Source organism: Enhydra lutris, unplaced genomic scaffold, assembly GCF_002288905.1.
Source record: "Enhydra lutris kenyoni isolate GAN:26980312 unplaced genomic scaffold, ASM228890v2 scaffoldscaffold9, whole genome shotgun sequence".
Lineage (NCBI taxonomy): Eukaryota > Metazoa > Chordata > Mammalia > Carnivora > Mustelidae > Enhydra > Enhydra lutris.
In genome coordinates this window covers 13,794,495-13,808,914 of record NW_019154093.1, presented here as the reverse complement: position 1 = coordinate 13,808,914, position 14,420 = coordinate 13,794,495, and the positions used below count along the sequence as shown (strand labels likewise).

The following is a 14,420-nucleotide window of genomic DNA, read 5'->3' as shown; positions in this document are numbered from 1 at the left end:
CAAAGGGATGGCGGCTTGCATGTTTAGGCCATGGGGATAAGCGGAGCACCAGAGGTTTCCTCGGCACCCCGTCTGGGCTTGGCCGAGCGTGTGGGGCCACCAGCTCCTTTCAAGACCTGGAAGTGGCTCTGAGCCCCACTTGGAGATGAGCCCCCCCTTGCTGCTCCGGTGACACCGCCTGCTGCTGACTTGACTTCCACTCTCCCTGAGTTTGTCTCCAGTCCTCTGCGCCCACCCTGGGCCTCAAGTTCAAATTCCCAAGAGGCTTGTGACAGTATGTCATGTCACTTTAGTGAGGAAAACACCCATGGAGCAGAGCTCAGGCCTGGGCGGCGCTCACACCAGCGGCCCTTCTTTCCAGCTCCTGTTCCGGGGACCGTGCCCTGTGCCGTGGGCTGTAGCTCAGCCTGCAGGTGCCTGACAGGTGCTGGGGACGGGTCAGGGAGGGTGTGAGGTCGGGAGAGGACAGGACTGTGGCACTCTGCTGTGCTCACGGGGCCCAGCTATCCCCCAGGCCCCAGGCTTGGCATTTGTGATGCCAGAAGGCCTCTGGGTGACTGCACGGGGGAGCTCCCTGGCCCTGGATCTCCACGTGTGACCCCAGGTGACTCCCTTAATTCAGCTGTGAAGTGGGCATGATAATCACAGCCTGTCCTACTTCTCAGGGTTGCAGGAGAATCAAGTGCAACAAAAGGCAGGGAAATACTTTGTGATCCGTCAGTGACGCGTAAACTGCGAAGCTCCCTGTAAATAGCCAAGCACTTGGGGGCCTGAATCCACTGCATGAAGGGATGGATCTCCCTGTCAGATGGGCATCAGCGCCCTTTCACACAGTAACAGGACAGGGGCAGCAGCTCCTGGAGCTGAGGGCCTGGTGCCAGAGCCAGGCAGCAGTGAGGGGAGAGAGTCCTGTGTGTTACTAGAGACAGGATGATGAAGACCCCTCAGGTGCCACCTCAGGAACTGGATCCTGGGTCCATAACCCTCAGGTTGCAGCTCCCAGGTGGCGGCAAAGGTGAAACAAGGTCTTCCTTGGGCCTAAGCAGCAGGGGGAGTGGACATCTGTCTGCAGGAGCAGGGCCCAAAGGTCTCGTCCCTGAGAACCACCTGTCCTATAGCTGGCTTGTGCTGGGAGGTGGGGGGAGGGGGACCTCACACTGGGGAGCCAGACCCATGCCCTTCCTGTAAGGATGGCCCAGCCTAGGTGAGCAGAGATGGGGCCAGGCAGTACAGCATCGAGTGGGGTGGGTCCTGAAGGAGGAGGCCTTACTTAGGAACAGAAGGGAAAGGCTTCCTGATTTGGTGAAGCAGAGCAGACAGCAAGGATGGGGTCAGGGTGGCTCCGTGCAAGTGTGGGGTGGCCAGAGCCTTCCCCGTGCACCAGGCAGTGAACTAAAGCATCGAATGCTGTTGTCTCCCTTAGTCCTTTTTAAAGGTGGGAGAACAGAAGCTCAAAGAAGTTAAAGAACCTCACGGAGGCCGCAGAGCTGGTAAGTGGCATAGCTGAGACCCGAGGAGGTAAAGCTGCTGGCCTGAGCTGGGAAGATCAGGAGACTTCTGTGTGCCTCGTTCAGGAGCAGGAGCCTGGGCTCGCCAGCAGTGAGGGGCTACTGAGGTTGTCCAAGCACAGAGGGGCACGAGCAGAAACCCAGCAGCTGCGGGAGGCTGGATTCTCAGGGAGAGCCTGGAAGCAGGGAGCACAGTGCTTACGGACCGGGCTCCCGCCAAGGCAGCGGAAGGAGGGAGGGGGTCTGGCGTGGGAGCCAGGTGGGTGACAAGAGGATGTGATGCTTCCTTATCGGAGCAGGAGTTGAGGCGTGTCCCTGCGTTCCGGCCAAGGGGACGGCCACCTGCAAGGAGGTGGTCAGTGGGAGAAGGCCGCGGCTGTTTGGGAAGGAAGTCACCACTCCTGGCGAGTCAGGGTGACACTCAGAAGGCAGTTAGATTTTTTTGGTCTCAAACTCGGGCAAGCTGTGTGGTGTTGGGAGACAGAACCAGGCGTGTGGGTGTGGAGAGGACACCTGAAGCTACAGGAGGGGGTGAGTTGGCCTGGTGGGGGAAGGCCCCACTCACGGAGCAAGCGATGGGGACGGGGGCTCCCTGGCTGGCGGAAGGAGCAGAGGAAGAGGAGGCCTCAGGGAGACAGATGTGAGGGGAAAGCCAGGGAGGGGGGAGGAGCGGCTGCCAACGGCGTGACAGGCAGCGAATGGGGGGCACAGGGCCTGGCCCACAGTAAGGACCACATAAATAGTCGATGGCGAGCCTTCCCAGAACTGCTGTCACGGACGGCCAAGGCCGTGCTGGGGCAGAGGCCAGGCCTGCAGGGAGGACCATCTGGCTGTTTGGGGCGCCTGCCCGGGGGACTGCAGGGAAGCGCAGAGGAGCTGAACCAGGCCGCTGGGCAGTGCTGGGCAGTGGCTGCAAACGCTGCTGGACCATTTCCTGCCTTGATTACGGCTGTTTTAATTAACTGCGTTACAGCTGCCTCCATCTTGTTGAGTTTTAATTAAATTAAATGAGCTAACACTTTGTAGGCTGTCTCAGGCGGCCCCGGCTTAGGCCTGAACCCGGCCCCCGCCGGGCAGCTCACCTCTCCTTCCTCCCCCCTTGGTGCTGCTGGGGCAGCTCCCTGGTGGGAGGCAGGGGGGAGGGGCTGGCAACCCAGGGAATGGCAGGGGCACCTCTGACGCCTGCACAGCCCTGACAGGCAGAGTCGCGTCCTCCTTTGCAGTGCTGACCTCACAGCCAATGGGCAGCAGGCGCTCTGGCCGGCACTGGCCGTCTTGCCCGAGCCCACCACCCCACAGCTTGCAGCAGAGTTTCTGGACCAAGGTCTATCGGCTCAGCCTTCACTGGCGGCAAAGGCAGAGCGCAGCTAAACTGACATGGAGCCTCCTTTCCCGCCTGCACCGTTCCCACAAAAACTGAATCAATTATCCTGGCGGGAGCCTCGGAGGCAGATCGATCAACGGGGCGATACCTCCTGCCTGGTCATGACGGCATCCTTGCTGCCAAGGGCTCCCGGCCGGCTCGACTGAGATATCCAGAGGAGACAGGTGGCCCTGGTGGCCAAGGGATGGCAGTAAGTCCTCCTGGCTCGAAGCTCCTGAGGTCCGGCCTTCTGAAGCCTGACCAATCAGGCATCTCTGGCCTCTTTTCCTGGCTAAGCCCTGCTATCTGGGGAAGTAAAGAGAAGCATCGAGTAGGCCTCCTCCCAGGCCAGACTCCAGGCAGGATGGAGGATGAACAGCCACGGAGCACCTCTGCAGAGCCCAACGCCACGCCGGGCGCTCCACTCATGCTGCGAGGAGCCGGGCTACACCGAAGTCTAGACTCTGGCGACCCCAGGAAGGGAGGAGAATCCCTGAAAACGAGCCCTCGCTGTCAAGCTCCCTTCCCTGGGCCAGGAGGGCCTGTACCGAGATGAGACTCGCCCACCGGATGCCGTCCGCACAGCCACGGAGGGCCGGCCCCAGGCTCCCAGACCCGAGAGGGAAGGCTACGCTGGGTGCCAGGAGGACATCCTTCCTGAAGTCTGTGCGGCCCCTGCCCCTCGCCCTCTGCTCACCTGAACGCAGCTGCTTGATGCGGCCATTGCTCGTGGCAGGGTCCACCGGGAGGAAGTCCTTGAACCAAGAGATCTCAGGGTCGGGATTCCCGCCTGCTGCGCAAAGCATGGTGGCTGTACGTGCCTTCTCCACCACCTTCAGCTGAGGCCCCATGTCAATGGAGGGGAACCCCGGGGGTAGCTGTTCCTCTGTAGACAAAGAACAGAAGGGCAAGTCAGGGCTGGCACCGCCTGCCCACTAGAACCCTCGGCCGTGGGTAGCTGCTCCCGACTCCCAGGTTGGCCGGGACCCTCGAGACCCTCGTCTCCCAATTTCTGACTTCTAAGGGTGGAGCCTGCTCCGTGTGAGGACCCAGACTCCTGAGTCCCACTTCCTAGGCCTGCCCTTTGCAGGGCTGGGGTGGGGGGTACAGTTGACCATGGGGCACACCCGGCCCTGGCAGGGAGTTTCCAGGTCTGAGAAACAATGCCTCAGACTGGAGACGTCAGCACTTCTCTCTCCGGGCCCTGTGAAAAACGAGGACTGATGCTCTGCTGGCCATAGCAGAAAGTGCTATACGGATGCTGGGCTGTTGGGGGTGGGGGCACAGCTCATATGGCAGCACCCAGGGCCACAACGCAGCCCAAAGGCCCCCCCCCCCCCCGATGCTGCCTAGTTCCCACTCCCTTTTCTGCATGTCATGTCCCTTCCACTGCTTGCCTCTGGCCTTGAGCTCCACAGCATGGCAGAACCCTACATCACAGCCTGGATTCTGGACCTGACTCTGGTACCCCTGCCCTACAAGTGACCCCCTGCATCTCCCGGTCCTGACCCTGGCCCATTCTCTACTATAGCCTTGACCCTGACCCTCTTCCCTCACTCCCTGGGGGTTGTGGTCAGGTCTGTGGACCACGTTGGAGCATGTGGAGGCTAAGGAGAGAAAAAAGCTCTATGAGGACACCAAATTTGATGAAGGGAAGCGAAACTCCTCCCTGACTTCCTTTCCCACCTCACCAGGGGCTGGCAGCTCACACAAGTTGTTGTGCGGAAGCAACAGACATCGGCACACCCCCACACCCACTGCACAGACACTCCGACACACAGCCCTTGAGGCTGGGGAAGCAGGGCTGGCCACTCGCCACCCCTGGAAGCACAAGGGGCTGGGAGCACAGGCTCTTACTAGAGCAGGTGGAGTGGGGCTTTGACCTCCATCACCAACTAGCTCTGTGACCCGGGTGCATTACTCATCCTCTCCACGCCTCCATTTATCTGTAAACCAGGTTCAAGCGCCCAGCTCATACAGCCATCGCAAGGAGCACATCTAATGACATACAAGGTGCTGGAGAGTGTGACAGAGAATCTGCACCAACGAGGATTAGTGGACATTACCGTTATAAGGAGCACCCGCTGAGCCACCAGGGCAATCAGGTACCAAGCCCAGGGCCTGGGGCTGGGGCCTCTGCCTGCGTTTGAGAACCTGGCAGAGCCTGTTAGTGTGGACACCAGACATGCCCAGTGGAGGCTGGGGAACGCTGTCAGTCTTCCAGTGGGAGAGCAAGGCTCCGTGGTGGCAGAGACCAGGAGACAGCACTGCCTAGACCTTCCTCCCTTGGGCCCAGTACAAGATGGGTATGTGGGGACACTAGCTGAGGTTAGACTCCTGTGCCAGGGAGAAGGCATATGGCATCCTCAGAAGCGATTCTAGAAAATAAAGACTGGCAGGGCTGATCCTCCCTATAGACTCTTGGAGACCCAGGGGGACTGACTGGGGAGGCAGGCAGGAGAGGAAGCTGGAGGAGCCCCAGTAGGCAGGGGCAAAACATCCCTCTATCTGCTGCCAGATCCTGGGCGGGTGGGACGGGGGCTCTGCCAAGGCTCTAGCTGCCAGTGGCATCCCAAAGGGACCGTGGCCGCATGAAGAGATGGGGTCTTGCGCTGGAGAGCAGAAGGACTCCGAGCACAGCCTTGCCTCCCCAGCCTCTCCCAGCAGCTGGCGCTATGCTTACTTCCCCACCTGCAGCCCTATAAACTCCAGATGTGAACCCAGCATCTCCTTGGCTGTAAATATGATCCCACACTGTCCTGACTTCCAGCTCTGATTTTTAAAAGGAAAATGTGGCAAGGAAGCAGGACTCAGGGTACACCGAGCAGGAGGCGGCTGCCTTTGGGACTGCTGAGGTTTGCTTTAACAGGAAGGGCCAGGCAGGGCCTGAGGCCCAGGGCCCCGTCCACCCTCTTTGCCCTCCTCAGCAGCTGGGGGACACTCAGGACAGTCAGAGCCACCCTAGCACACCAGAGTGACAGTCCTCAATCCTACCTGCACAGCCCTGCTGAGCAAATGGGGGCACAGGGGTGACAGAGTCTGCCAGAGCCCGGGCCCAGGAGTCAGCCAGCCCCCATCTCCACTGGCAAGGGAGATCAAGGAGAAGGGAAGAAGTACAAACACCTGCGGCCCCCCCGTGTCCTGGAATCTACTCTGAATTCCTGACACGGGGAAGGTCTTGGGGATTTACGCCAAATTAAGGACAATTAATTTTCCTCCCTCAATTATCGCGCCCTCAATGGCTCCGTCCTTGGCTCAGATCATGCCTCAGGCACTGCCGCCAGAGCCTAAAATCGGCATGTGTGAAGAGCTGTCCATAAAACAGCGGGACCCAAAACCCGGTCCCTTGTGCCAACTCGGCTTCTAGTCAGAGCTGGGAAGGCTGCCGTCCTGCACCTCCAGCAGGGTAAGCGTGTCTCGCAGGAGGACACCGGCCCCTCAGGAGTGACCCGCTGCTGTCTCCTGCTTCTCTGCTCCCCGGGAAGCCTCCAGCACATTCAAACGTAGCCAAGGTCAGCAGCTGCTTATTGATGCCCGTCGTGTGTCTGGCCAACTTGGGCACTGGGCACACTAGTGGAAACTGACCTATCCACAAGTCTGCACATTTATCCCCTGCACACCCTGCAGAACCCACAGAGACCAGGTCCACTACAGTCTCAACCACGGGGGGCCACGGACCTGGGGAAATCCCTCAGTCTGACATCACATGATGACTGCAAACCCATCAACAGTCAGGAAAACTGAGGCCCAGATAGGAGGCATAGAAGGTTACTGTTAGGGAGCATTTAGTGTGTTCCAAGTAGAGAGTTAAAATGCTTTAAAAAATGATTTACTCTTGCCAAAACCCTAGGCAGTAGAAGAGTGACCCGGGGCTTAGAGACCTGGCCAAGGTCACCCAGGTAAATGAGAAGGGGGGCTGGGATGATCCTGAGGGGTGGGCCCCACACCTGGCAGGGCTGGGCCTTGGGCTCCTGGGAGGAGTGCCCCTGGGGAATGGTACCACCATCCTGCCATACATCGCCCTCCTCCAGCTTCAGGGCTCAGCTGCTCCGCGGAAAGCCCCTGCACACAAGCGGCAAGACAAATCCAACTGTACCCCACACGTGGCCACCTGCGGGCACGCACCCACATCCCCACACCCCAGTGTATGCTTATTGAGTCCCCTCAAAACCTGTCCCGCAGGCTGCGGGTGGAAGGGAGGAGGGGCCCCTCCCCCTCCAGGCCACCCGGTAACCATGACAACGGCAGAGAGGCGGGCTCCGGAGGAAGGCTGCGCGGCGCGTGCCCGCGTCCCAGCTAGCGCGCCTCCGCCATTGGTCCAAGCAGCTGCCGCCCCCTGGCCCCCACCTGGGCAGCGTGGGCCCCTCCCCTCCCGGGACCTTGCTCCCCCATTCCAACTCCCCAACTCTCTGCTCCCCTCCCCCTTGGGCTTCCTTCCCTCTCAATGGCTCAATGAGTAGCAGGGGCTCCCCACACCTGCCTCAAAGCCTCAGCAGGGCAATCCCGGAGTCTGCGTCTGCAGGGCGGAGGCCCCTCCGTTCTATGACAAGGGGGTCCTTGGGAAGGAAAGAGAAGCCTGTGAGGCCTGTAAGGGACTACAGAGGAATCAGGAAGCGCAAGTCTCTACAGCTGTCTGTGGATTCCGCCAGCACGCACAGTAGGGTGCACACACGTTCCCAGGGGTCTGCCCCCACGGATCTCTGCACACCGTGCTGGGTGCACACGTGTACTTTAACGGCTCCTGCAGCAAACTGCACTGGGCTTTAGATACTGCAACAGGAGATCTAAATTCCTCCCCTGCTGTCCCCACTGGGCAGAGGAACATGACAGGGTGTGTGTGTGTATGCGCGGGAGGAGGGTGTTGCCAGATGAAGGCTCAGAGAGGGGAAGAAACTTGGCTGAGGCCCCACAGCAGTGGTGAAGCTGCTTCACCTCCATGATTCACTTGCTATCTTGGTGGCTTCCTGGAGGAGGAGAGAGATGCAAGGGTACTAAACCCTTGAACATGGGATGCAGGGAGAGCTCTGAAGGGGTGAGGTGGGACTGCCTGAGTGAAGGTTATGGGAGACTGGGGGGCCAGTGGGAAGGCAAGTCTGCTTGGAGCTAAGGCAAATGTTGGGGTACTGGCAGATGAGGCTAGGGTAGGGGCAGATAGGGGATGAGCTGAGGCTGGCTGCAATGGCTGCGGGGAGGGAGGTTGGTGAGGCCCCACACAAAGCACACACAGGTTTCTTTGTCCAGCTCAGCCTGGGATGCCTGGGGCTGAGTCTGGGCCAGAGGGAGGGGGTTGCACCCGGGAAGCCGACAGATGGAGACGCCTTGCAGGGTCCTGGGGCGGGCGGCACCGTCTGTCGGCACAACCTTCTCACCCATGTTTACCCAGCTTCGTGGCATCTCCATGCACGCGCAGGCACACACCAGCACACACATCCGCAGGCTCCCTGGGGCGGCACCATCTGGACGCCTGACCTCCTCCCCTGTGCCTGAGTGTTGGGTCTGGCCTCACCCTGTCTCTGAACACAGACACCTAGAAACATGCACGGCCAGGCAGCCACAGAGGTACCCGGGAGAGAGAGACAGGTGCAGAAACAGAAATGTCCATGCGTGTTGGAGGGGCACCTGCAGTGATGGCACCTGTGGAGACAGACCCCCTGCAAGCAGATCCAGAGGCTGAGCGCACGGCACTGCACACACACGGGGACCTGCAGTCAGAGCTGCAAAGATGCTGGGGCCCGGGCACCCAGAGACACGGGAGACGCAGACACGCATGGAGATGTGTGAAGGGAGCGCACGGGCGGTGTGCCCACCCCCGTGCGCTCTAAGGAAACCAAGGCCACCTCGAGTCTCCGAGTCTCGTCCCTGAGGCAGCTCCATCCTCAGCAGGGTTGGGGCCAAGACACCAGCTATCGACCCAGAGGCCCTCCCCAGCCCTGGAGGTTCCTGCTCTCCCAGAGAGCACCCCCACCCCGCTTCCAGGCAGTAAGAGGGGGGGCCCAGGGAGCCTTGGGCCCATCTTCTTTCTCAGCTTTCAGTCTCGATTTTCAGCTTTTTCTAAGAGAAAACTCCCACCTCTTCCAGCACTCAGATTTCATCAAACTTGGCATCTTAAAAGCCTGTTTTGTTTTTGAATCTGAGCTGTTTGGGGCCTGTCGGCAGCGAGAGCCCGAGACTGGCGGTGGGAGTGGAGAGCAGCCATGGCCTCCCCCTCCCCCAGGGCTTCCCTGGCACCTCACACTGCCCTCCTCAACCTGCTTGGGGAGGCCTCCCCACCACACCGCCCCAAGTGAATCCTGGTGCTCTCCCCAGCCGTACACCCTACCCACCCTCTGGCTTGCGGGTCCGGGCCCAGGCTGGACTTTCCTCCTGGGGTTCCCCCACCCTGGCCCTACGCCAGGACGATTCTTTTTATCCATTGATACCCCTAGGTTCAGGCCCAGTCCCTCCAGACCTCCGATGGCCTCCCACTCACTCCTCAGACCCCTGTCACCCAGCTGCCACCTCTACAGCTTCTGGCCAGTTCATCAAAGTCAACCATGACCCCACAGGGCTAAGTCCAAAGGACACTTCTGAGTGCCCATGTTGCCTGACCTCTTGACAGCACCCCGCCCCACTGACCACTCCCTCCTCCTTCACATACCTCTCTTCTCTCCACTTCCACAGTCTCCCTCTGGGTTTCCCTCCTCCCTTTCAGGCCTCTCCTCACCAGATTCCTATGGAAACCCCCCACCCCCCAACATGAAGTACTAGCCAGCTGGGGTTCCATCCGGGCCCTCTTCCTCCTTTCTTGGCTCTGGCTCCCTGAGATGTGCCATTTCTCAGCCTTCAAAACTCCATTTCCAGATGTCCCTTGGAGCACCAGGCGAATCTAAACAAGGCCTCCTGGATACCTCCCCCTGGATGCCCGCACATGCGTACTACAACAGATTTCTAGCTGGCCTCGTCAATCTGCCCCTTCAGACTGGGTCCTGAGCCTCAGAAAATGGTCCTGCCATCTACCTGGCCCTAGAGCCATAACCCAGAGTCTCCCATCTCCCCAGCCCCACTGTGGCCAGGCAGCTCACCACTCTCTCTCCACCGCTGGCCACCCATTCTCCCTTCCTCCCCTGCCTGCTGCCTGGGTTTGGGCCACTGCGACCTACTGCCTGGGCTGCAGGGCTGCCCCAGACCCTCACTGGTCTTCTGCTGCCCCACTATGTACCCTCAGGGACCTTTCTGAAGCATATATTTGATCATGTCATTCCTCTGATTAAAATCCTCTCTCCCCTGGCAACCAGAGGGAGCACCTTACCAAGGACAGAGAATGTGCACAGACAGGGGCACTGAGAGCCTCCGACTTGGTGAGCTGTTCCCAGAGCTGCTGGCTCCACTCTGTGGTCATGAGGCTGGGGGAGAAGGGAGTCAGCGAGCGGGCCAAACACACAGCAGGGCCTGGTCAGTACCTGTGACCGCAGGGGTGGCGGGGGCAGGCTGGGCACAGGCGAGGTACCTACCATCCGGCTAATAGAAGACACAAACATACTGCCTACACCACAGGAGGGCCATTCAGAAGGAAGTCCAGTTGGGCCCTTGGAGAAGGATTAAAACTAGAGAAAATGCGGGATTTTACGTACCAAGAAACCCAGAGTCTGAACTTGAAGGCCCTCCTGGCACTGCCCACCTACCTCTCCCAGCCCTATGCCTCGAGCCCAGAACTCTCCAGGAAATGGTTGCAGAGCCTCATGTCTGTGTGGTCCCCAGTGCTATAGTAGTCATGACAGGGGGTGGGGGGAGGTGGAAGGCTAGGTCACAGAGACCATAGTCACTGGACCAGAAGCATGTAGGTCATGCCTCAGCTGTGAGGGGAGAGGTAGGAGCTGGCCTGGGTTGTAGGTCTTCTGTGACTGCAAATCAGGGAGGTGACAGGTCCAGACACATACACAGGCAACAGGGAGAGGGCACAGCCTGCCATCTGGGAAGTCATCCTCTGCCTGTAGTAGCCCTTTTTCCAAACGCCCCAACCCCAGTCAGACCTGGGCCAGGGGCAGAGAGAAAGGGAGAATAAGGAGTGCCAATTCCCTGGGAAAACTCCCACCCATCCTGAAAGCAAGTTCCCTTACCAACTCTGCTCCAGGTGCGGCCCAGCCCAGGATCTCAGGACAGGGTCACAGGCTGCTCATCAGCCCTCCTGTCCCTGGGGCTATTTCCAAAGGGACTGAGTATGGGGGTGAGGAGTGGTGGGGGTTCCCGAGAGGTCCTTCATCATCCCACCTGTCCCAAAGCCAGCCAGGGTCAGAGCCACTGCAGAACTCATGGGTCCAGGCCCAGCACTGACTGTCCCGCTGCCCCAGTCTCTGTCCCACACGCATATCAGCTGGCACCCCCCAGAGCCTGCCACAAAGGAGGAAGACCAGACACACTCCAGGTGGGCAGCTGGATTCCTGAGCCCATTTGGCATCCAAGGACGGTATGGTCTTAGTACAACAGCAGGCATTGAGGCCGGGTGGAACCTGGGGAAAGGGAGCCTAGCCTTGGTAGGAGGAGGGGAGGAAAAGGAGGGCTCCCAAAATCTGAGCAGGATCCCTCTGCACCCTCCCTCCTGGCCTGGCTGCAGAGGACTTGCTGGGGAGCCACTGTACTGGAGAACGGGTCAGCCTGACTGCTCTGTCCCACATTCATCTGTCCAGCTGTCCCGATGACCTACAGCTCTGAGCAGGGAACCCACGGGTCCCCGAGACAATGAGGCTAGACAGTCTCTCTGACCATCCCCCCCAGGGTCAGACTGACCCCCACACATTCAGCTCTGGCTGCTTGCCACACACACATCACGCCCCACAAACACCCCAATGTGCGCACACCCACAGGCACTACCTGATGTACACTGCCTGCTGGATATATCACACCTCCCCGTGGGGCTGGATGGGAGCGTGTGCGTGCAAACGCACACACCTGCCACACACCCCCTGCTGTACATGCAGCACATGCCACATATCCCACACACTGCCGTACCCAGGGCACACGGGGCACCCACAGCACACACGGGGTGTAGGTCAGCTGCTATGTCCCTGATCACAAAGGGAGTGCTGCCACCAGTCGCACGTGGAGTCCTCAGAGCCAGGTCCCTCCAGGACAGAGTCAGAAACAGCTCCCTCCTGCTCCTGGGCTCCCCCCTCCGCCCTCCACCTCTCCCCCTCCCCTTCCGCAGCCCTCCCAGAACCTACCCAAGTCACCAGGGCCCTGCCCACATCTCTGCTGTCTGGCCTCCTCTGGGGCTTTGCTGACCACTGTCCTACCTGGCCTGGAGCCCACTGGCTCAGGCAGATCGTACTGTCCAGAAGGAGCTCTGAGCCCCTCACTGCCCCCGCAACCTCCCGGAGGAAAGGACAAGAATTAAAGCCTGCTTCCCCTCCCCCTCCCTCGAGAGGGAAAATGTCAGATTCTCTGTCTCAGTGGCGGCAGCGGGCGGGTTGGAGGGGGAGTGATTCAGCCACTGCCTCAAGAGTGCGGAGTGAGAAGAGCTTTTCCTGCCATTACCAGGCGAGGGAGAGGCTGGCGCGCTAATGGCTTCAATTACCACTCAGACAGGAACACTGGGCGGCAGGCCCCGCGCGTCACAGCCCGGACGGGCTCGCCCCCGGCCCACTGGTGCCGGGCACCGCCGAAGCAGCCCGCAGAGCACTGTGGGGCCACAATGGGCCACACATGGACATGCGGGGAGTGCCAGTCGCGTCAGTGGAGCCCCGGGGGGGGGGGCAAAGACTGGAATGAGGGACCAGGGAGTGGAGGGCCTCCAGCAGCAGGGGGTGTTCCTGTGAGGCTCACCGGAGCCGTGTATCAGGAGGCTGGGCCTGGTGGGGAACCACACAGAACAGGGGGCACAGGACCAGAACCGTCAGCCTGGGCTCCCTTTTCGGGGCGTGCTGACTCCTCAGTCCCCGAGCCAGGTTGCCGCAGGCAGCCCTCAGCCACTCCCACGATCAGCCCAGTGCGTAGTAAGCAGGTATGCACGCGTGTGTGCTTTTGGGCGTACGTGCAGTGTGTGACACCCCTAAGGGACTCACTCCTATTCCCAGCCCTCAAACCGGCCTCCTCCTCTCCCCAGGCCTCCTTAGAACCTGTGGAGGCCTCCCAGGAGTGGCCCTGGCTCTCCTCTGGCTCCAGCCCACAGCCCCAGCCAGACCATCCTTCAATCCTGTTCCGCACACACCTTTCCCAGGGGCCGGAGGAGCGGGGGATGGTCACAGTCTGGGCTGCTTCCTCCAGGCCCCACCTCCTGGCACCTTTGAGGCCTCCCACTCCTCTGCTGGCTGCCAAGCCAGGAGCCTGGTCAAGGTTACACAGACCAGCCTGGTAAGTCAGCGTTTCGTCTTCCGGGTGCTGCGTTTCAAAAGGAGGAGAAGGAGGGGGAGGAGGAAGAGGAGGAGGAGGGGGAGGGGGTGGGGGCTCGCTGAGGCCCACAGTCCCAGGGCACTAGCAGGGCAGGGACCTGCCCCACACTGATCCCAACCTCATCAGACACCCCCCACAGCCCAGACATCCCCCAGGCCCCTGCTAGAGGAACCTTCATTCAAGAATGCCCCCCAGGATGGAGGGGTCCCCTCACCAAGTCTGAATCCTCCTCACCTCAGGGCCTAAAAGACCATCCACATCCTCCTGGATCCTTTAAAAGATAAGGCTGCCCAGGACAGTGTGCGGGGGGGAAAGGGGAGAAGTGCCCACAAAGGAACTGGGGTGTAGGGACTCTGGGGGGTGGGGGTGCTTTTCTTTCAACACTAGCATGGAGGTCCTCTTTCCTCAGAGAGTCTGACCAGATGCCCTCTGGGGCAGGAGCCACCTCCCAAATGCCAGGGTAGGACAGACGGCTCCATGCTGGGGCCTACAGCTGGGCAGTGGGGGGGGGGGGGGGGGGGGGGGGGGGGGGGCGCTGGAGATTGGGGCAGGGCTGAACTACTCTGTCCCCTGGTTGTAGCTATAGAAACTGAGGTCCTGGCCCAGGGCCTGTCCTCTGGGTCCCTGCTCTACAGGTCAGTACTCCCCGTGGGAATGGACAGAGGGGCTGCACCATCTAGATGATGCCATGGAAGCCAGGTACCGGCAGCTCCCAGCCCAGCAGCCAGCAGCTACCATTCCTGCCGGAATTCCGAGAACTACTTGATGTCATATTCCATCCTCCAAACCAGCTCAGGCAATAGGCATCACCTTCCCGTTTACAGATGGAGCAAATGAGGCTCGGCGGCACCACTACCTGTCCAGGTCACTGGGTAAGAGAGGAAGGGATCAGGAGCCCTGCTCGTAACCACTGTCCCTCTAAACTGGACCCCGGCCACATAAATGCAGGAGACACACAGGCGCCAGGGAGTTACTGAACAGATGCCCGGGAGCACGTAAAGCCATAGCGTAAAAATGGCCAATGTGAAAAGATGTTCAACTGCTCTTGTAATCAAAGAAATGCAAATTAAATTGAGATGCCATTTTTGCCTATTAACTTGGCAAAGTTTTTTTTTTTTTAAGATTTTTAATTTATTTGTCAGAGAGAGAGGGAGAGAGAGCAAGCACAGGCAGACAGAATGGCA

The 14,420-nt window shown here is 60.0% G+C and overlaps 1 protein-coding gene across 4 annotated transcripts in view; it reads right to left on the bottom strand.

The window, feature by feature from the left end:
• Window positions 1-14,420, bottom strand: part of LOC111143674 (protein tyrosine phosphatase, receptor type F) — an 85,790-nt gene that overhangs the window by 46,115 nt on the left and 25,255 nt on the right. For all 4 annotated transcript variants that reach the window (XM_022497500.1, XM_022497501.1, XM_022497502.1 and 1 more), the window contains one exon: window positions 3,569-3,757. In XM_022497500.1, the coding sequence (XP_022353208.1) occupies window positions 3,569-3,757 (189 nt within the window). The remainder of the gene's footprint in view (window positions 1-3,568; window positions 3,758-14,420) is intronic.